The 21694-nt window shown below is 51.7% G+C and overlaps 1 protein-coding gene across 1 annotated transcript; it reads left to right on the top strand.

Annotated features, from left to right (window-relative positions):
- The first annotated feature begins 1047 nt into the window (after positions 1 to 1047).
- ATOH1 (atonal bHLH transcription factor 1) lies at positions 1048 to 1917 on the top strand. The gene has a single exon (XM_054825209.1). The coding sequence runs from the start codon at positions 1048 to 1050 to the stop codon at positions 1915 to 1917; it is 870 nt and encodes a 289-aa protein (XP_054681184.1).
- Positions 1918 to 21694: the final 19777 nt, after the last annotated feature.

Here is a 21694-nt window from a genome sequence, read left to right on the forward strand (position 1 = left end):
CCCTCTCCACCACCTTTGGGGAGCTATTGTCGGCCGAACAAAGGAATTGGTTCGCGGGGGATCGGGACCCTGCCGAAAACGCGGCAGCTCCGGGTGCAACGCACACGTGCTGTCCCGGCTGCAGACGCCGCCGTTTCTCACCTACCGGGTCCCGCGCGGCCTTCCCGCGTGTCCCGGGGATCGACGCGTTAAAACCGAGGGCATACGCTGGGGCAGCTCCGGCCCTGCAAAGCAGCGCACCGCTGCGTTCACGGCCGCCCGCAGGGTCCGTCCCGGGGCAGGCAGCGCTCCGGTACCGCTGGCTCGGGCAGCGTCGCCGAAGCGAGCGCCGGACGGCCCGGGGAGGCAGGGCGCCATACCCGCCAAGGCGGGCGCTGACCGGAGCCTCCGGGGTTTGGCCGGCGGGGGCTGGCCGGGGGCCCGGCGGGGAAGGAAATGGGTGTTTCCCCCGTCGGGCGCGACGGAGCGTCCGCGGCGGTGGGGAGGGCCGGGTGCCGTGTCCCGCTGTCGGCGGGGCCGCCAGCCGCTGCCCGGTGCGGGGTGCCGCGCTGTCAGTGCTCCCCGACACCCCCATACACCCCCATACACCCCCACACACACACACCCCTCCGTACCGTCGCGCGCGGGTCAGCCGCCAGGCGCGCGCCTCCCCAGGCGGGGCGGGGCGGGGCCGCGCGTGCCGCCGGTCCCGGCTCCCCCCTCCCCCCCCCCCAACAATCCCCAACCTCCGCTCCCCCGCGCCGCGCGCCGGGCGGGCCGCGCCCCGCGCGCCATTGGCTCCCCGCACGCGCCGGCCCCCGCGCGCGCGCCATTGGCCGCGCCGACACGCGACCGGCGCGAGTGGAGGGCGGGCGGCGGGAGGGGTGGGGCGCGAGGGAGGGAAGGGGGGGAGCGGGGGGGGGACCCCGGCGCGTGCCGCTCCTTAAAGGGGGGCGCGGCGCCCGGCCGACACCGGAGACGTCGGGCCGCCACGCGCGAGGCAGGCGGGCACCGCCGCGAGCCGGCCCGGCCCTGCCCCCATGGGCGCGCGGCGCCCGCGCTAGAGCCATGAGCCTGCCGCGCGCCGCCTGGGCCGAGGGCGCCCGGGAGCTGGGGGCGCCGGAGCCGCCGCTGGGGCCGGAGACGGGCGGCTGCGGCTTCGCCCCGGGCTGGCTGGGCGTGTGCTGCGCCGCACGCCTGCCCGCCGCCTCGCCCCGCTACCTGCTGCCCGGGGAGGAGGAGGAGGCGGCGGAGGGGAGCGCGGCGCGGGGCGGCGGGAGCAGCCCCGGCGGGGCGCGGGGCACGGCGACGGGCGGCGGGCGGCCGCGGGGCGGCGGCGGGCCCGGCCTGCGGGCGCAGGTGAGCGGCGTGCAGAAGCAGCGGCGGCTGGCGGCCAACGCGCGGGAGCGGCGGCGGATGCACGGGCTGAACCACGCCTTCGACCAGCTGCGCAATGTCATCCCCTCCTTCAACAACGACAAGAAGCTCTCCAAGTACGAGACGTTGCAGATGGCGCAGATCTACATCAGCGCCCTGGCCGAGCTGCTGCACAGCCCCGCCGCCCCCCCCGACGCCCCCGGAAAGGCCGAGCACCGCGGGGGTCCCTTCGAGCCACCCTGCGCCGCCGGGGCCGGGCCGCCGCCGGGGCCGCCGGCGCCGCAGCCGGGGCCGCCGAGAGCCTCCCCCCCCGGGCACGGCAGGACTCGCTTCGCCCCGCCGCCGGCCGCGGGGGGTTACTCGGTGCAGCTCGACCCGCTGCACTTCCCCTCCTTTGCGGAGGGCGCCCTGATGGGACAGAGCGCCCCTTCCCCCGCCCTCCTCATGCCGCAGCCCGGGCAGCCGCCGCAGGAGAGGAGCAAAACGTCGCCCCGGTCCCACAGGAGCGACGGGGAGTTCTCGCCCCGCTCCCACTACAGCGACTCGGACGAGGCCAGCTAGGGCGGGGGCGCCGTCCCCAGCAAACACACACCCCTGCCCGGGCCGCGCAGGGGCCGCGGCCGCCCCTCGGAGCACGGACTCCGCCGCAGGGCGAGCAGCCGGCCGCGGTGCCGTCTCGGATGGCATCGGCTCCCCTCGGTCGCTTTGAAATCCGCCCCCTCTTCTCCCCGGGCAGCTCCTGGGTTTGTCCAGGGAAACGGCTGTTAGCGAGTGACTGTACCCGCCCTATCTGTCAGAGTTGGTGGGGGCTTTTTTGGTTTATTTTTAGTTACCACTTTTAAAGTTTCTTTTGCCTAGAAGTCGTTGTCGTTCCCTCCTGCCAACACGCCACCTTGCAGCGCGGAGCCCGGCTTGCGCCGCCGGCGAGCAAATGATGCACAAGGAGAAAGTCTGGCCCCGCTGCTGCTGCTGCCCGGCGGGCGGGGGTGCCGCCGGCGCCCTCCCCACCCGCGTGTGCACCCACGCTAACACCCGCGTCTTCCAGGACACTGATCCTGCCCTGGGTCGTATTGCTGTGGAAACACACAGACACACAAATTTAAATAACGCACCGTCTTGTCCTGTAAATAGCGGAGAAAAGTGGATTTTCCTTAGCGCACCACGTCGGCGTCTTTTGGGGGGAAACTTGGCGCAAGCACTTTATCAGCGGCTGGAGATCCTGTTTCAAGAGGAAAGCTACTAACTGCCAATTGGAGACCAATATTTAATTAAGCCACTTAATCCTAACGCTCTCTTAAAAACGAAAACAGTTTTGTCGTGTCAAACTTTTATGTCCGTTTTATTTTGCTTTTGTGGTAATAGGAAACGTATTTATTATGGAGTGTTTGCTACTATTTCTGCTTCTTTTTTTTTTTTAAAAAAAAAACTTTTCTACGACGAGAATCGTTTATTTTAATTTTAGCAAAGCCAGCTGCCATTGTTTTATGTATTTTAATTTTAAATTTTTTTTTAAATCAAATAAATGTGGGAAAAAAATCCAAAACCAGCCTGAAAACGCGGTCGAGTTTAGCTTTCCTCCTCGCACGCCCCGAGCCGGGGTGGTGTCAAACCGAGCGGCGGAGGGTGAGCGGGACAGCCCCGGGAGGCGATGCCCCTGGGAGCCGGCAGAGCCTGCAGAGGGTCCGCGCGGCCCCCCGGGGCCCGTGGGTCTGTGCCCCGCGTGGAGCAGAGCTGCCCCTGCTGCCTGCACTGCCGGAATCGGGCCCCGCCTCCGTCCCGCCGTTCCCACCTGAGCCGGGGTAATTGCAACAAGTGCAGGGTGAGGAGCTTGGCGCTGCTCGGTAGCCGCCTGTCCCCGCACCGCCACGCGAGTAACATCGTTCCCTTCTCGCCCCCCCCCTCCCCCGGTCGGGGACACGAGCGGGTCCCCCCACGGAGCCTCGTCTATCTCGCGGGGAGAGGTGTAAGCCACGCGGAAAGGGCTGGGAGCGGGCGGGTTTTGGGGACACGCGAGCAGCGCGGCGGGTCGTTGGGGGAGCTGGATGTGGCCCCTGGGCTCGGGTTAAACCCCAGGGAGGCCGATGCTTTGCCCAGCCTGCCCGTGACGCCAGATCCCGGGCTAAACCGGAGCTGTGCCGGTGCCGGGGTCCCGCTGGGTTCAGCATGTGACACCTGGGGCGGGGGGGGCACGACGATCAGTTAACCAGGTGCGGCCGGGAACGAGCAGCCCCCGCGGGAGCGGAGCCCGTGAGAGTGTCGCTTTCCCCTGCAGAAACCGGGCACCTGCCCCCGCGGTAACCCCGCGCTGCCGCCCCGCTCTGCCCGCCGCAAACACCCGCGTCCGCGGCTGCCGCACTCCGTACCTGCCGAGGTGGGGTACGGTCCCGTAGGGTGAAAAGTTCATCGATAGGGTAATTTCCCTTCCTAAAAAAACCACCAGATTTTTCGGGGTGGGTCACCTTTGGTTTACGGCATTTATTTCTGGGCTCTGGGAGACGGTCTTGCTTTTTAGGGAGCACGAGTGAGCTCCTAGCACGGGAGTGATGCGGCGGAGCAAAATACCATTTTTTTGAGAGTCTGAGGGTGTTGTTTTGTTTATTTGTTTTGATTTGGGTATGTGCCCAGCGCGGGTGAAGCGGCTGCCGCCGTGACTCGGGACAGCACCCCGCGGAGAGGGTCCCGGGGGTCCCGGCGGCGCGTCCGTGGGTTGAAGGGGTGCGCGCACCCTCCCACGGCCCCGCCGTCCTGGACGCTGCCTCTGCGGCTGCGGACACGAGAAAGTGTTGAAAAGAGCAGATGAAAATCCTCCCCGCTCCCTGGGATGGGGTCCCTTCCCCCGACAGATGAGCGCACCGCATGGCGCAGTTGGTGCTCGCAGCTACAGCGCAGCACTCGCTGTCTGAGGGTCTTTTTCTTCGTCTTCTTTTTTTTTTTTTTTAACGCTTCTTTGAAAGAGATACCCAGCCGCATTTCCATTTTAAGGTTCAGCTATAGAGTTTGCATAACAACCGCTTGGCAGCCCCCCTCTCTTACACTCCGTTAACAAGCTGTAACGTATAGCTGCAGGTTGCTATAATCTCATTAATATTTTGGAAACTTGAATATTGAGTATTTCAGACTGCTCATTCCCCATATGCCAGGCCACTCCCGCTATGCTGGCTGGTTCCTTTCTCTCCATTATTAGCAATTAGCTCCTACCTTCCAAAGTCAGATCCAAGTATCCAAGATACTAGCAAAGGAATCAACTATGTGTTGCAAGCTAAGCATGCTTAATATCTCCCAAACAAACAAAGAGACAACATTTCTTTAAGTAATGAAGATGGATAAATCGCTTTATTGAGCTTGCGACAGTGTTTGTTTTGCATAGACTAGCGCAAAGTTTTGTAACAAGAGTGGAGACGCGCACCAGCCCCTGGAAGCAGTTTCGCCCGGTTTGCTTCTTCGTGGGGTTTTACCATCTTAAACGGGCTTTTCTTTGAAAAGGGCGAGTCAGAAGCGCACTATCCGAGCGTTAAATTTTGGCTGAACGCTAAATATTCTCCGGGGTGTGCAAAACGACCGCGGGGGGGGTTGGGGAGGGGGGTGGCTGGGGGAGGTGGTCGCCTTTGTGCGAGGCGCACGGCGGCTCCGTTGCCTTGTGATCCCGGGTCGCCGGATAAACTGCAAGCCGCGGGCTCTGGTGCGGGACTCTGCCCGCCCGTTTCGGCGGTGGGGTTTAACGCGGGGATATCGGGGGGCCGGAGGGGGACGAGGCGCGGCGGTGGCGGGGCGGGGGTGAGTTTGCAGCGCGGCGGCCGGAGCGCATCGCTGCCTTGCAGCTCTCCGACTGCTGTTTGCTCAACCTCTGGCCTCGGCGAGGGAGGTGGGAGGGAAGGGGGAGAAAGGGTTAAACCCGCGAGGGGAGACCAGAAAAGCGCAGGGACCACGGCGGGGGGGGGGGGAGCTGGCCGTGGGGCCAGTGTTTCTTAATTAGAGCGGGGCGGACAATGCGATGGGGCGGACAATGGGGGGGACAGGGGGGCTGAGGGGTGGAGGGGGGGTCTGGCCTCGCTCCCGGCCGCGGTGCGCCGTGTCTGGAGCGGAGCACGCGTTGTCAGCTGGTGAGCGCAGAGGCCTTTCAGGCGGCTCCCCAGGGAGCTGCGCGCCCGCGGTGAGCTCCATCGTCACCCCCTCCCCTCCATCATCATCATCATCGGCCTCCTCCTCCTCGGCGGCCCCCCACCCCAGCCGAGCACAACAGCCAGCATTCAAGCCCCCTTCCCTCCCTCCCCTCGCACAACAGCAGCGCAGTGGCAGCCACGCCACCTCCCAGCAACCAGCAGCACGCGAGGGCACCGCCGGGGCACCTGAAAGAGTCAAAGCCAAAGAAAGGGAGACAAAGGAGGAGAAAAGGATACGCAGGAACGGCCCAGCGTGTCTGCTCCGACAGCGCGGAGAGGCAGGCGCCCACAGAGGGACGGGCGAGCCCACGCGGAGGCTGGCACGGACGGGCGCACGGGTGTGCACACTCGTGGACGCATGCACACACGTGCATACGCTTACAGTGGTCCGAGCCGCTGCAGCAGGATGGAGACACGCAGTCACATCCCGCTTCCTACCGTGCAGGAGCATGGGGAAGAGCCCCGGCCCCTCTCCGCCCCACAGCCCCGTCCCCGCGTGGGGCACCTCTCGGCTTGGGCTCCGCTGCGCACCCCCGACACAGGTGGCCCCACCTCTGACACTGCCGCCCACGGCACCGACGCCGGCACCCGGCAGGAGCCGTCCTTGGGGCCGGCCACCCGCCCTTGTATCTGCCCGGGACAGCGAGTCCGGGAGAGCGGGGAGAGAAAAATGCGGGGACAGGGGCGTGGGGGCGGCTTGTGCGCGGGTGAGGCGGGGACCCTGCCAGCCCGGCGTGGGGAGCATCCGCTCCGCGGGCAGCCCAGTCCCGCAGCGTCCAGACTGGGGCGAGGGGCCACCAGCGCACCCCGGGGACAAGGGGGCGAGTTTTCCGGCCCTGGCAGAGTCCTTGCAACGCTGCAAGGGGCTTTGCCCGGGGCTGGCTGTCCGGCGAGGCCGGGACCGGGGCGCGCAGCCGGCAGCCCTCCGGGAGCTTGGGTCTGGCCCCGGACAGCCATATGCTGCCCTGCCGCTATCCCCTCGTTTAACTTCAGGCTGACTCTCCCAAAGACCTTTTTTTCCGGAGCTGCTGCACCCCCCGGGGACTTAGGTGAGAGCGCGGCTCCGCTGCCTGCGCTGCCCTTGTGCGGTGAATGCCCGGCCTCTTTCGGCGTTAGCCATTCCCGGCTGCCCCGGAGCGTGGACGACAGAGAGGCCTCTTCTGAAGTGCTATCAAATGGCACAGGATGCCTTTGGGAGCCCAGCCAAGCCGTGTCAAAGGCGGTTTGAGCGGCGAGGCATTTAAACGCTACAATGGGTGGCTTTCTGGCGTGTGCTTTTTTCCCCTCCCCGCTTAGGACCGGGAGGAGGGAGAAGGCGTTTTTACCGAGCTGCTACAGGGATGGGTGCGACACCCCCAGGCCCCCAGCCGAGCGCTTCCCCGCGGGGTGCCAGCGACGGAGCGGCCGCCTCTGCCCCGTCCTGCAGCGGGGAGAGCTCAGCTCCTCTGCCGCTCCTCGCAACTTTTCGCCCCCAGCTCGGTTTAAACGAGGATGCTCGGCGTGTGGGGGTGCCGACCCGCCGCAGCCGCTTCAGCACGGCGGGTAGCTTGTGCCGAGGCGGTGATGGGTTCTCTGTAGTGCTGCCAGGGAAAGAGAGATTTGGGAGTGGGAGAGCAAATCCCCTCCGCTTATGAAGAGATTCCTTTTTGCATTTCCCCCTAGTTTGTTTCCTCGCTCTCTCTTTCTTTCTTTTCCTCCTTCCCCCGGTTCTCCCCTCTCGTTATTTCCCTTCTGCTCCCTTCTTCTCTTCCTTTCACGGTCCCTTGCAGCGGACACCCCCTTTCCCCCCTCCCTTGCTCTATACCGAGGCAGCAGCCCCGGAGAGGCGCGCTGCTGCTGCCGGGGTGCCCGGGAGAGCGGCGGGCGGCGGCGCGCACCCGCCGCGGGCGAGCGGGGCTGCTGCACTTTTATGGGGCGGTTAATCAACTGCACATCAGCGAGACAGCGCATCAGCCCATCTGCTTGATATATATTCAGGAGGGCTCCAGCCCTTTTGAAGTCTAATTTCTTCCCCGGGAGAACGCGCCGGGTAATTTACCATCATTTCATAAGCAGGACGACCAGAGGGTTAACCCTTTCCCCAAGCGCTGCCGCCGCGGGTTTTCCTCCCGAGCGAGCAGGTTTTAATGCCTCGTCGCCTCACCGCAAACTTGTAAAAGTGCTTCTTTAATGTACGTGACTCGCTGAAATAAGACGCCCAGCCCACCGGCACGGTAAACTTCTCTTCGACCTGTCAGATCTGTTTGGGACAAGCAATTCCCTCGATCCCACCGGGTCAGCGCGTATCATTTCATCTCCATCCACCCATTAATATTTTTATGTTTCAAGATCTTTGATTTGGGGTTTTTTTGTTCCCATCCAATGCTCAGCAACACAGTTTTATCCAGAGGCAGAAGCAAGAGGTGCATAGGATGGGCAGCGAGCAGCGCATCACGTACGCTCTGTAGTGCAAAACCGCGCTGCAAAATCCTCTTACTAAGGGAGTAACCGAGCCCTTGCCCGGCAGGTGCGGGAGGCACGTCGCCCCCCACGGCGTGCTCCCTGGCGCTGCGGGACCCCGGCACGCGTGGGGGGGCGGGCGGGCAGCGCAGGACCCCTACACCGCCGCCGGCGATCGCTGTGCTGGCAGCGCACCGGGGCGGGACACGCCGGGGGGCGGCCGGTCCCTCTGCCCCATCCGGGGCCGGTGCGCCTGTGGCTGATCCCGAGCGGGCGCCAGCCCGCACCCGGGCACCCCCGGGGGTGCGTCCCGACAACGACCCAGCGGAGCTGTCGGAGCTCTCTCCCTAGACAGGGGAAAGCGTTTCATTCTGCAAGTTTCTGAACTTTTATTTATTTGTTCTATTTCCTCCCTCCAGGGCTCTGCCGAGAATGGAGACAGATGCGCTGACGAAGCGCTCGGCTGCTCCGCACCCCCTCTCCCAGGTGTAAAGTTTTCTGGTTCAGAGGACGCTTTGAAATAAGCCTGAGACCGTTTAGCGACATCACCTGCTTCCCATAAAACCCAAAAAGCAATCCTCGGCGACCGGACAGGAGTGAGCTACCGCTGTGCTCTCACTCCTCACCTGTACCTCGCTTATCTACAGTCAATATTTTTACCCTGCTCGAGGAGGAATCCTGCTCGCTCCCGGCTCCGGGGCAGCATCCGCGATCAGCAGCTACGTCCCGGCCTCCCCCCCTCCTTTCCCCTCGGCCGGGGCTGCCCCCACTTCTCCCTGGGAGAACTACGAGGAGGCCGGCATATATATTTGTTTGTTTAATCCACCAGCCCAGCTTCTGAAAGAACCGTGCACGATAATGTCTCTTGCAACATCTTTTTCTCTGATGTCCTATTTAAAAAAGGGTGGCGGTGGTGCTTTTATATATATATATACATAGAAGGGCTAGTCCTTTTGCCTAAGTGTTTTGCAGGGAGAGCTACTGCTGGTGGTAAGGCTGGGAGAAGACTTGCTGCTGGTTTCCACTGGGGCGGGATTAGGCTGTCCACAAGGTTAGAGCAAAGCTGGGAGCCAGGGGAAGCAGGGATCCCTGTCAAAGCAGGCACTGAGCTCTTTTGTAGTCCATTAAAAAAAAAAAAAAAAGAAAAAAGGCAAAAAAAAGCAATGGAAAGTGGGCTAAGGACTTCTGCACAGCTGGTTTTCTTTGGATTTCAATTGCTGTGGGCAAAAGTATCACTTTGGTATTTGTTTTGTATTTCCTCACATACTCTTTTATTATTACTATATTATTTTTCTCATGTGAGTACTAATGCTGAGCTAAGGGCCAGCGTTGTACGAAGGTCCCCCAAAACGCTGAGTCTCAGCAAGCTGTGATAATTTGTAGGATGACTGTCATAACTATGTACTCAAACCTACAGAAATAGTACAGTTGAGACATTGACTAAAGCTTATATAGGGGATATTTGTATAGTTCTCAGTCCCTAAGCTGTTCCTCAGTGTCCCGGGAAGGTATTATCCTGCCTGTGGAGAAGGACCTGAGGCCCAGCAACATTAAATGACTTGCTGTGGACAACAGGAGCCTAGGGCCAAAGGCAGGGCATGAGTGCAAGCTGTGTGCTGCCTTCTCATACCACGCACTTTCTTCTAGTTGCAAGACTGTTCGAAGCAAAGAATATTCAGCCTGGGGCTGGCTTTTCACCACCAGAGAGATGGTAGGGTTATCCTTTCCCAACACCCAGGGAAGCAGGGTGCAGAGCAGATGCCTTGCCCCAGCTGTAGTTTGTTATTTAGGGTGGGTTAAGAGGGAGAGAGAGCTGGAGGTTTATGTTGCAGGGTGAAGCTGAGCAACACCTTGAGAAGGATGGCAACTAGATGCAGGCTTTTGCGAGCAAAATCATTCTCCTGACCCATAGGTTATTCCCTTGTTAGGTTTGATGAGGAATACCTGGAGGTGAGGCAGTTAAAAACAGGTTGCATAAATTGCTCCTGCTACAGCTTCATCTTTGGTGTGGGTGAGAGTACGGGCCTGAGGTAGTTTTTCAGAGTGTGTGAGGAGGTGAGGCACAGTCTGATATGCAGAACATGCAGTACCTGCTGGCCTTGGTCATCTCTCAGGTAAGAAGAATATCTGTTATTTTTCTGAAATTACTAGTGCTGCAATGTTTGTAGTGAAGCTGTGGTAAGTACAGCCAGATTTGCATTGTATTGTTGCACCGCTTACCAGAATGCCTTGCAAAAATGCTCTAACAGCAAACTTTTATATGGTTCTTCTCTGGTCATGGAAAGGCTTCTGGGTGAAATCAATTATACTTCTATTACTTGGCTAGCAAAGTATACAAATAACCTCATTCCCTACTCTACAATTTGGTGATTTCCTCTCTGCATTGCAGAATATCCTGAAAGCTTTTTATTAAAAAAAAAGGCTTGAAATACTGAAGTCTGGTGTTGTGAGGGTGGAAGGTGGGGCAGAAGAGCTCTGAATTGCCATTAGGCTCCCAGAGTTTGCCTGTTGAGAAAGTGAAAGCTCAGATGCATTGCTGGCTGTAACTTTGGGGTTAGCAAGTAATGGGATTGCTTCACTTGGATGCTGCTGTTGCCTGTGTCTGCTGACTCCATCCCTGACACCCCCAGGGGAGTTGTAGTGAGCAGTAGTCAAGGCTGATGCTGCAGGGGTGATGTATGTTTTGAGGAAAGGCAGTTTTAGTTTGTTTTGCTTGCTAATCCTGCAAAGGCTAGTAGGTCATTGCAATGAAACCATTTCTCAGCTGGGCTCCTTTAGGGGTGTGATGGCTCTGTGCCGTGGTTTTAATGGGGATTTCACAACCTTGGCTTACAGGTTTAGGCTGCTTCAGGGGCTGGGGCATAGTTCAGTGTAACTTAAGCAGCTGTGAGGGACTGGCAGTGTGCTAGGAAGTCCCCAGTAATGCCACACACCTGCCTGGGGCTGCTGTGACGTTGGGTGACACCCCCAGGGCAGGTTTGCCTCGGCCCGCACCTGCAGCGCTTCCACAGCTGGAGCTTGTGGTGGCAGCCTCGGAGCCCAACCTCCCCGATGCTTTCCAATGCTGAGGGGTCCCTGGCTGTGCATGTGTGGCTATTCAACTGTAGAGGTGTGTGCGGGGGGCACTAACCTCTATGTATCTCTGGTTAAACAAGAGTTTAAAAAGTTATTTGTAGTTTTTGTACTACTGTTCCCACCCCTGGGGGAACTGATGTCTGGAAAGAATACTTCTATCTTTGTTTTCCTTTTGTCTGGGGTTTTTTTTTGTTTGTTTGTGGTTGGGGGGGGGTGGTGTTGGTGTTTGTGTGTGGTTTTTTTGCTTTTGTTTTGTGGTTTTTTTTTTTCCCTCCAAGTAATCGGGGAGAGTAAATAGAAGAGCACTGTCCTGGCACAACTGAAAACAGTGGGTCAAAACTTACCACAGAGACTCTGGTCATAATCTCAAATGTTCTTAAAACAAGAAGCAAGAAAAGTTATTCCCCAGAACAGAAATAAGAAAAATGAGCATCTAAAGTCAGGCTTTTGATTTTTCAAAAGGTGCTGAGTGTTCAGAGGTTTTTAGTTATTTCTGTTGCAATTGGGTGCTTAGCAGGAGAGGAAAACTCAGCCTTTTACTTAAATACTGAAGTGGTATCCATGGGTGCATCTTGCAGTCATATTTATTATACTTGCACACCTTGACCGCACTGGGGGAGATGACGTAGGGACCTGACCCAGAGATTTCTGAGGTAGATGGTGGTGCAGGATCAGGGCCTACACAGAGGATGTAGGCAGGTAAGGCTGAATAAGACTCCTCAAAGTCTGCAGCAAATATTGGGAACAAATAGCTTGTTGTCTTCCTTTGATAATCTATTGGGCTTTTATTTGAATAAACAAATTAGAGGGCTGCCAAAGTTGAGAACTTTTTTTATGGAAGCATCAATTTTGATAGATCCCCTCGATTTTCAAAAACTAAAATTTGAGAAATGTAAATGCAAAACATCAAGTCAAGGTGTCTATTTGACTGAAAGAAAAAATTACAGAGGCAATTCTAAGCAATGCCATGCCCCACCAAAATTTGTGGCCCACTTACCCATCAATCTCAGTTTGCATTTCCTGCAAATCTTAGTGGTGAAATGAAGCAAACTTGTTCTGATAATTAAATGCACTTTCGCATTTTGGTTAATTTTTTTTTAAGACCACGGCTTTTTGGTGAGGTTACTTGAGTGTTAATCTTTTGGAGAGAAAATTGATGCTGTCATAAAAATCTTCAGTTGGGGGGGGGGGAAGCCCATTTTATTTTACTAATGGGCAACATCAGATAGTTTAATCAGGTTTACATATTTTCATTTCTACCTCTGAGTTCAGTTTCAGGTTTTGATGATACTTAATTAGTTGGAATAACAGTGTTATCATCGGGCCCCTACTGAGCTGTTTAAAGATATTAGCGTTTGGGGCTTTTTGAAAAAAAAATATTTGAAATGCAGTGTCGGCAGATCCATTCCAGCTTTTCTATTGCCGATTCATATTTCCCTTTAGCATCGCATTACCTAGGAAAAATAAGTGTTAATGGCAACCATCCTTCAGAAGTAATGGGCTACAAAATCGGTAATAGGAAATGGCCGCGATGAGTGTACTGTGTTCCCAAAATGAAAATCAATGAGGGGTCATGATTTCCCCCTCTACACGATCAACCCGCCAGAAGAATAGTTTGCCCAAAACAAAATGTATTTAACAAAGCTTTTGTATTGTAAATAGTAGGACACAATTATGTTCAACAAAATAACCTTTGAAGTCGTCTATAAGCTGCTCTCTTGATTAACTTAAAATTTTAGGCTTACACACCCTGCAATAAACTTTTTTTTATTAACGTTTTATTGCAACTGAACTTCATGGCCTTTGCGCTCGCCTAATAATAAGGCGGTAACTGCTCCGAGGCAGGTGTTCCAAGGGATGCCCTGAATCAACAGAGGGAAGTCTGACCGAACTCGGAAATCGCCATAAAAGAGCCTGAAGCGGAGCTAGCAAACCCGCCCGCTCCGCGCTCGCCGCACGGTTTGTAGCTCCGCTTCACAGCACCGAAGCGGCGGCGGCGGCGTGTCCAAAACTTTTTTGCGCGAAGAAACGCTTCCCTGGAGGGATTGCTCCGCCCGGGGACGGCCGCACCTCCTCGCCGCGCTGGGAGCGCGGGGGCGGCTCTGGGCGGCCCCGGCCCCGGTCCCCGCCGCCTCCCCGCGGCCGGGGCTGGGCGGCGCGGCGGGCTCTGTCCATGGTAGCCACCGCCCCGGGCAGCTCCCAGCTCCGCCGCCGTGCTGCGGGCTCCAGAGACTCCGGTGGCGTTCGTGGTGTCCTTTTTTTTTTTTTTTTTTTTTTTAAATTTATTTATCCCTGTTGATTGACTCCGGTTTTATTTCCTCAGTGTAGTCCCTTCCTGCTAATACCGACTCCTACAAAAAAAAAAAACCAACCCCAAACAAACCACCAAACAACAAAACAGCCACAGTAAATACCTTCTCTCCCTGCCCTATTTAAGGCAGTGTGTATTTTTAATCTGTATAGCATCCATAACCGTAAGACCTGAGTAATATGTGAAGTGTAGAAGCTTGGCTCATTACACTGGTGACAGCAGTCATTTCTTATGGGGGTCTACAGGTTGTCTTTTGTATAAACCATACAAGATGATTTTCATTATGATATAACTGAAAACAGACAATATTGATCCAATCTGTATTTCAGTTTATGACCTTTAATATGAAACCAAATATTGAAGAAAAACAAATGCTCAGAATGAAATATAAAGAAACAAAGTTCTTAAAATAACTGTGCTAAGAATCAATCTTAAGGCTGTTGATGGACAACATTCCAGAAGATTCAAGAGATCTATGGCTTGGTGATTTAATTTAACAATATTGCTTATCCAAAAAAAAAGTACCATGTCAAAGTAAATCCTTTGGGCTGTTGAGTGGGTGAAATTTGACATATACATGAGAGAGATACAAGGACTGGACAGGACTGGTAACTGTAGTAATTAATTATTTGTGTGTGGCACAGATTGCATTTTCAGAGTACAGAGCTGATAGACCCAAAGCAGCAAGATAAAGTTGAGCACCCACCCCGCACACCCCTGAGAAAAAAGCAGCACAGATGTTTGAAATCACAGGAAGTTTCTCCTCGTTCTTCCCAGTGCCTCAGCCTGCTAGCTGATAGTTTCCAGCAGAAAGCTGCTGTTTCATGACATCAGTTAGGAGACACTGGCAGGTGGCACAAATCAGGGGACAGATTTCTCAGTGTCTCCCTGCCCGGCTCTGGCATGCCGGTGTAGCAGGCTGCACTGGCAGGGGTGGGTGAGCTCTGGAGTTACGGGCCAGGCCTTTGCTCCCTTCCTCCTTTCTCTAACTGGATTTCCTTCTTGTCAGTCTCTGAAGCCTAAATAAAGGATGCAATTTGTTGATGCAAAGTAATACTTTTGCCCAAAAAATTGCCCACATTTTTTGCATAACTTGATCCCTCTTTGAAGCTCTCAACATTTGAGGTCTTGGTCTTTTTAAAACTTGCTTATTAGCTTAGTTTGTCATAAGGAAGCAATCTCCCTCTGGAGCTTATGGTCTCTGGTCCTTCTCTCTGTTTACGTAGCCAAGTGAATTTATATTGGCAGGAGCCTCTCCCTGAATTGCTTCTGTGTAGGGATAGTTTCAATAGTTTGTGGCTGGCAGGGAAAGATTCATTTCCTTCTGAACTGGCTCTACCCTTGGGATGTTAACCTGTCCTCTGCTGCAGCAGGGCCTCCATCTGAGAGACACAAGAAGCAAACAGGATGAAAAACTGGGTAGGAGAGGGCTATTTTCCAGGGGGGAAAAAAAAAAAAGACAGAGACATGGAGGCTTATCACAGGTTGAAATAAAAACACTGACATAAGTAGGTATAAAAGGTAAAACAAAAAAATAACAAAAGCATGCATTAAAAAACCCAGTGTCTGCAGAACTATAACCTGTCAGAATCTGCAATTATATTACAAAGCAGCATATTTGATAAAATTAGGCTGGTTGCATAAGAATTTGGTTCTGATATAAAATCAGACAGAAAGAAATGCTTATAGCATTAAAAAGAAAAAAACCCAACAAAAACTGAGAAGTATGGTATTCAAAAGTAGGTGTATGTTTCTTATGGAAGAAAAAAATGGCAGAATTGTGTGTCTTGGATCCACAGTGAAACAAGAACTTCTCATTCTTCTAAGAACTGTAGTTCAAATTTCCTTCTCTGACCTTGAACCAGTGCAGGAATTGGAGACTGTGAGAGGATCCTTGTTTATCCTTCTCTGCGTAGTTGTGCTTTGCTCAGGCATGGCTGAAAATGGAATCTGATTTTTTTTTTTTTATTGTTTGTATTACGATAACATTCTCGGTAAGCAGGTGAGCACTGGAAGGGTGTAGCTCTATTACGGTAAGGCATCTTTACGCCCATAAATAAGCCTTTGGAATTGAATGGGATTACTCAGCTGTGTGAGAGTGCACAGGATGTGCCCATAAACTAAACTAAAACAAGTAATCTAAAATAATTGCAACAAGGATCCCATGCATGAAGGGAGAGCCCTTACTAATGTTATAAAACATTATTAAAATGATCGTAGCATGTTTTGTGTTGATGCTTGAACTTTCACTATATATTTCTAGCTTTGGTGACTTCACGTGAGCGGCTTTAGGGCCTGCAAAGCCTTGCTCGCACAAACAAACGTATGTTTTAGCCAGAGTCATATGGGTGTCTCACTTAGAACTCCAGTATGATCGCTCAGATAAGGGTGGTAAACCCTGGCTTTGAATGTCTCATAATCACTTATGTGCTTAAGGTATCTGAAAGCAATTAGAGCAGGTGAACTGGCGGGACCAGTGCCCTGAGGGTCTCTTTCACGCTGCACAAATACCAACTCATGGTGCGTTTTGAACGCGCTTGTAGAAGTTAATCTTTGCCATTTAGGTTTCTGAAAGCCGCGTGATCTTCTAAGTCATAAACTACATCTCTCCCCTTACAACAGAAATAGATCCCTTACCAGATTGCTACTTTTATTTAAGTATCAAAGTATTTATTTCCAGGGGCGTTTCTGTTGGTTGGATCAGATCTCTGGGACAGATCCCTGCTTTAAAAAAAAAAAAAAAAAAGGCAAGCAAAATAGGAAAGTTTTCCTTCACTTAGAAATTTACTTCCTTCCCATTTCTGTAGCAGCCACAACTGTTAATTTGCCAGCACAGCAATTTCTTCTGGCATGGGAGCTGCCCATTGAAAAGGCTGCTACTGCAACTCTGTGTGAATCTTCTACCAGAGGGCTCCAAAACAATGGTGTTTGTAGTGGGTGTCTGCCCTTTGCTACGCAGCCATAAGGGGTGTTTCAAAAGCCCCCTACACAAATGAATACCTATTCAGTTAGCAGATGGGGATTTGGGAGGGTAGGCAGAGCCCGGCGTGTAGTACTGAGCCAGCCCGTTGCTGGGCCCATTCTGAAAATTCCCGTAGCTGCACGTGTGTGTGAGTGCTCTTTTTCAGTCTGAAAAGAGGTGGTAAGCCATTCCTAAGAAAGTCTTAAGAGCAGCTTCACTTGAAATCAATAGCACTGAACGGTTTAGTCCTGTTTGTAACGGGGAGGTACAGTGTGCCAATGGAAAAGTCAATGAATCTGCTCAATATTTTTCCAGGGTAGAAGGTTGGTATGCTGATTTTGTTGCATTTTGGCTGCAAGTTTAGCTGACACTAATTTTATTCGGGTTGGGGTTTTCTTGGTGTTAGTCCTGTTCCTTTTCAAAATGATGGGTGGTTTGGTTTTTTTTTTTTTTTTTTTGAACGGGCAATAAAAACTGAGCGCACACGACGGGGTGTGTGCTGGACTGCCTTACCAACGTCTCTTGGCCAGGTGGCATAAGGCCATACGAGCACAGCATAAACGTGCCTTGCAGCATGTCAGTGATACTGTAACGTGTATTTTATGGCTGAAATAAAACACAAGGAAAGAATTTCCTTCTGGAGCTTTGTGTAAAACTTGCGTCACAGAAAGAAAAGAAGAAAATTATTCAGTTTCTTAATAGGTTACTTTTATTAGATACTTTGGCAATAGTGTGAATACAAAAAAAGCCTCAAACCCTGAACGTGACACACAGGTGGATAATATTTCAAAATGTTTTTGTATGTTTCTGGTCATCTTAGTGGAAATTGTGTAACTGCTGAGTCTTTAAAAATCCTTTTATAAAAGTCTCTTGAGAGGATTAGGGTATTAAAATTCTCAGAAATTGTTTTGTTGGTATTTAATTTTTTTAATGTAAAGAATATAAAGGTTTAGCTGTTGGATTTAATAGGAAAAGAAGCAACTGTGTATTATTAGTACAAGATTTTCCTACAAAAATGCTTTGTTTGCTAGGTTAAAGATATGACTTTTTGATTTGTCATATTGTTGTGATGATATCATTACTTCTTTCTCTAGTGTATTTTTCTTCTCCATCTGGGATGTGGACTAGACATAGTCAACAACAGAGCCCCATCCTATTTTGTTTAAATTTTTCTTGTATTTCATAGCATTTGCCATCCAAAACCAAGTCCTATTATGCACTTGGATGAAGTTAGCTGAAGTATCCTGCTGAACTATGTTTGGTATTAACATCTCCTTTTTCGATGTAGAGGACCCAATTCAGATCTGCTTGTCTAAGCCCTGTGATAGTCGGGAATGAGCCAACACCACCTGACTCGCACGTTGTGGTGAGGATGTTCAACTGATAGTCTTTGAAAGCAGAAATGATCAAAAGTTAGATGTTGCCTCCTAGTGAGATGCCAGCAATGGTGTTTTGGCTGATGGTATCCAGAACGTAGTGCCGGGTGTTCATGTCCCACTGGCCACTCTTTATCTCTTCAACCCTTTTGCCCTGGTGACTTTCTCAAGTGCTCAACTGTTTAATTTCTAACTTTAAACAATTAAACTTGTCAGGACTTTCTAATTAAATAACTTTATGGGGAAAATGTTGCTTTGTACTATGTTTTTCAAACTGTTCTGTAGAAAACCTTTCTGTTTCAAGTAAGGCTTCTTGAGAAGCAGGTAACCTTTTTTTTTTTTTTTTCCCAAGCTGCTGGGAACCTGTAGCTCTGTCAAATGTACTGAGCCTTGAAGGTCTTCTGCCCTTCAGAGGTTAGCCGTGATGGAGAGGCTCAGGCCTCCTGATGTGCGTGGCTCTGGGGGAAGCCTCCAATGTCAGGACCATCGTTAACCTGTGGCAGTGAAAGGCCATGGGGAATGGGTTGGGAGTCTTGAATTATCTTGAGGGAGCCTGAAAGAGAAGTGATCTGAAGCAGTGGCAGTCTCTGGACCTAGCACGATCTGCCCAGGCCCTGGAGCTCTGCAGGGCAGCTGCTGCCAGAAACTGCCATTTCTCTCGTTGCACAGGCATCATGCAAAATAGATTTCACTTCAGAAACTCTGAGGTGACGCGTTGAAAATCACATCTCTCTCTGAATTTCCAGTGAATGGGCACTGGAACAAAATCAAGTCTCAAAGCATTGATCTTCCAGTCAGCTTCACTAATTTCCTTCTCTTGAAAGGCAGATGATTTACTACCCACTCATTGCATTGGTGAAAATGCCATTAATACCCAGAAATCTGATTCTACCCCTGCTAAGGGCATCACAGAGGATTGGGCCCCAAATTAATTGAGAGAGCACCTTCTTTCTTTATTATTTGTCAGAAGGCATGAATTTGGCTTTCCCATGAAAAGTGTAAACTCTAAGTTAACAGGTTTTACAATTTACGTGCTTTTTAATTCTTAGCTTCGCTTTTTGTAAGCAAACACTTGTTTGCTTTATCATCGTGTTCTTTTTCTCGGTAAGATTACAGTATGTGATGCATTTAATTATATATATAAACAATCTGAACAGGCTTTGTAGTGGTTTACATGATTTATATCAATGAGAAAACTGTAAAGGTGTGTCGTCTTAACTTTTTGAAACATCAACAAAACCAAGAACACATGCTTTACTGTTTTGATTCATAAAATCCCAACTGAATAGGTATTGTGTGAACAACATGAGGTTCATATGCACTACTCTGTACGCAAAAGCCCGTGTTAGTTCGTTTAAACTAGGTTGATGCATATTCGTTGCTAGTGTAACATCTGAATGCTCTTCTGGTTATGGCTGTAGCCAAAATTTGAGTGCCTCTGATGCCAAAAGAAATGTGTGCAACTCTAGCTCGAAAAAGAAAAATGGGTACCCAATATTTGAATTTCATGGTGTGCTTAGTCTGCATTACATGGACTTATTTTTTTTTTTTCATTGCTCACCTGCAGTTTGGGCAATGTGAACTTCCTTGTGCAGGTGGTGAGGAACACACCTAGGGCAAGCTGAGAGCCAGCACCTGGGCTCCAATGCCCACAAGTGACTTGAACAAAACTGCTGCTAGTGCAAAGTAATGGAAACAAGAAGAGGGCTGGGTCTTAGTTTAGATGCTGAGCTGGAAAATTAAATTAAAAACAAGTCTTCAGAAGTCAGGGCTATCACAGGAAAGTCAAAATGAGCATCCCCTGACCTGGCTTTTGTTGCTGTGCAGGGAAGCAGAAGCTTGTCCCTGCATGGAGGGCTGCGTGTGCCCGTGAGATGGCTTTGGACTTCTGTAAGCTTGCACTTGCTGGTTGGAGCGGAGATAATTTTGTTGTTGTTTGTGCGTTGACTGACAAAATACGGTAATACAAGTGGTAAGTGGACACCAGCGTTCTGCTGAGCCATGAAGGGTAGAGAATTCAAGTGGCGTTTGTGGATGCTAGGAAGATGCCCTGTGGGACAGGGATGACGTAGGCTGGTGCTGGAAATCAGGAGAAATGTTTTAGAAACTGGTCAAGGCATTTGCAGTGATTTTTCTTGCTGCTCTGGATGTTCTTTGTGGGTTTGGGGTTTTTTTTTTATTACGTTATAAAGATAAGGCTAGACATTTAATTTTGCACTGCAACAAATGCTGCAAAAATGACCTACAAGTAGGTAAGTATTATAGCTCATGTTAACACGAACTTTCACCTTGTTACACTTTTATTTTCTCTTCTTTCTTTCTTTCAAACATGTAAGTGATATCAAGGCCTGTAAACCAAGCTGCTGGAATAAACTAGAAAATGGCATAGATCAGACAGGAGAAATAGGGTGGGAGGGATTTGGCTGCAGGTTATCAGCCATTAATTATTCATTCTGTAAACAATGAGGGAGTGTAAAAGCAGCCAGGGCAGGTAAGCAGAGGATTAGGTTATAAGATAATAGAGATAGAGGGAAAATAAGGAAAAAAATCCTTAGCAAACAAAACTGAATGTTATTCATAACTGTCACAAGCCTTCCTATACCATAAAACACCAGTGAATTATTAATCACTTTCATTAAGGTAATTGCACCAGTGTTTGATGACAGAGTTGGGTATGATGGATGTGACTTCAAAAGCCAGAGTTTTACAAAACATAAATAGAAAAGGCCCAATTTGGGGAAACAGTTGCGAGCAATTTTAACCTCAAGTGCGGGTAAAACCATGTCATAAATCTCAGAGTTAGTTAGGATAAAAAATACTCAGGATTTTTACTTTTTTTGTTATTTTAAATTCTGAGTTTGGTAAGAGGAGGAAGTAGTGAGTAAAAAGACAGATATGGTCATACAATTTTTTTCTTAGTCTTTCTGGTTTTCTCTCCAGTGTGTCTGAGACTGATGTACACAAGCTACTGAGAGCATGTAAGCAGTGTTATGTGGTGTTCTGTCAGTGAGTATTCACGTAGAAATGATGACATTGTTTTATCGGCAAAAAGGAATTGGAAAAGTAAGAAACACATGTGTAGAAATAAAACGTCATCTGCACAAGCTACTCATTAGCCTGAAACATCTTCTCTAAACTCTCCAAGCAAGCATATAATTCTGTCAGGTAATTATGCCTTAATCCAAATGCTGTTTAATAAAGGCAAAGGTCTGTTTTTTCCAGGAGAAAGCAATTGTTATAAATGACATGTAACAACAAGTGTTGGCCCCCGTGCGTACAAGAAGTGAGATGCCTTCCAGGAATCTTTCTCATGCACAATTTAACTGTTAGGGAGATCATATCTGGGATGTCTATTAGGGCTGCAGTTGTATGTTGGTTTGGCGAAGGGGTGCCCAGCCTGGCAGTGCTGCTGCCTGCCTGGGAGCAGCGTCACCTGCTGCCCTGGGCATCGACTGCCCAGCTGGTTGGGGAGCACTGTGCGCCCTTCTGACCCATGCACCCATATTTTCTTTCAGAGTTGGGGCAAGGGAGGTGGATGCTGCTTATCCTGCTGTGGAGTTGGGGTGTGCCACACTCGGTGTGCTCGGGTCCCACATTTTATACAGAGCTACTGAAATGCACTGGTGGCTGCTGCTGCCATCCCGAGACCCCCTTCCGGCTGAACTCCTGCTTCCCCAGGCAGCAAAAGCTGGGGGTGTCACGCAGCTGTAACCGCTTCCTCCCGGGTCCCTCCCCTCTGCCGTGCTGGGCCCTGCAAGGGGGGATGGAGTGGGAGAAGGGTCCCCTCCACCCTGGTTCCCACCATCCCACGTGCCCAGGAGAAGGCTCTGCTCAACATCTGCAGCCCTCCAGCAGGTGTGAGGCTTTGGCACAGCAGGGGACAGCACATAAAATATCTTGCTCCATTCTCCCAAGAGGGTTTGAATTTTTTACTTTTTTCCAAACAGCAAATGAAATATAAACCAGGCATTTTAGGATCCACTGATAGCCCCAGAGTTTAAGGTAGCATGTACTA

Source organism: Grus americana, chromosome 4 (assembly GCF_028858705.1).
Source record: "Grus americana isolate bGruAme1 chromosome 4, bGruAme1.mat, whole genome shotgun sequence".
Lineage (NCBI taxonomy): Eukaryota > Metazoa > Chordata > Aves > Gruiformes > Gruidae > Grus > Grus americana.

Coding starts and splice junctions, on each gene's coding strand:
- ATOH1 (XM_054825209.1), top strand. CDS start 1,048: ATGAGCCTGCCGCGCGCCGCCTGGGCCGAGGGCGCCCGGGAGCTGGGG.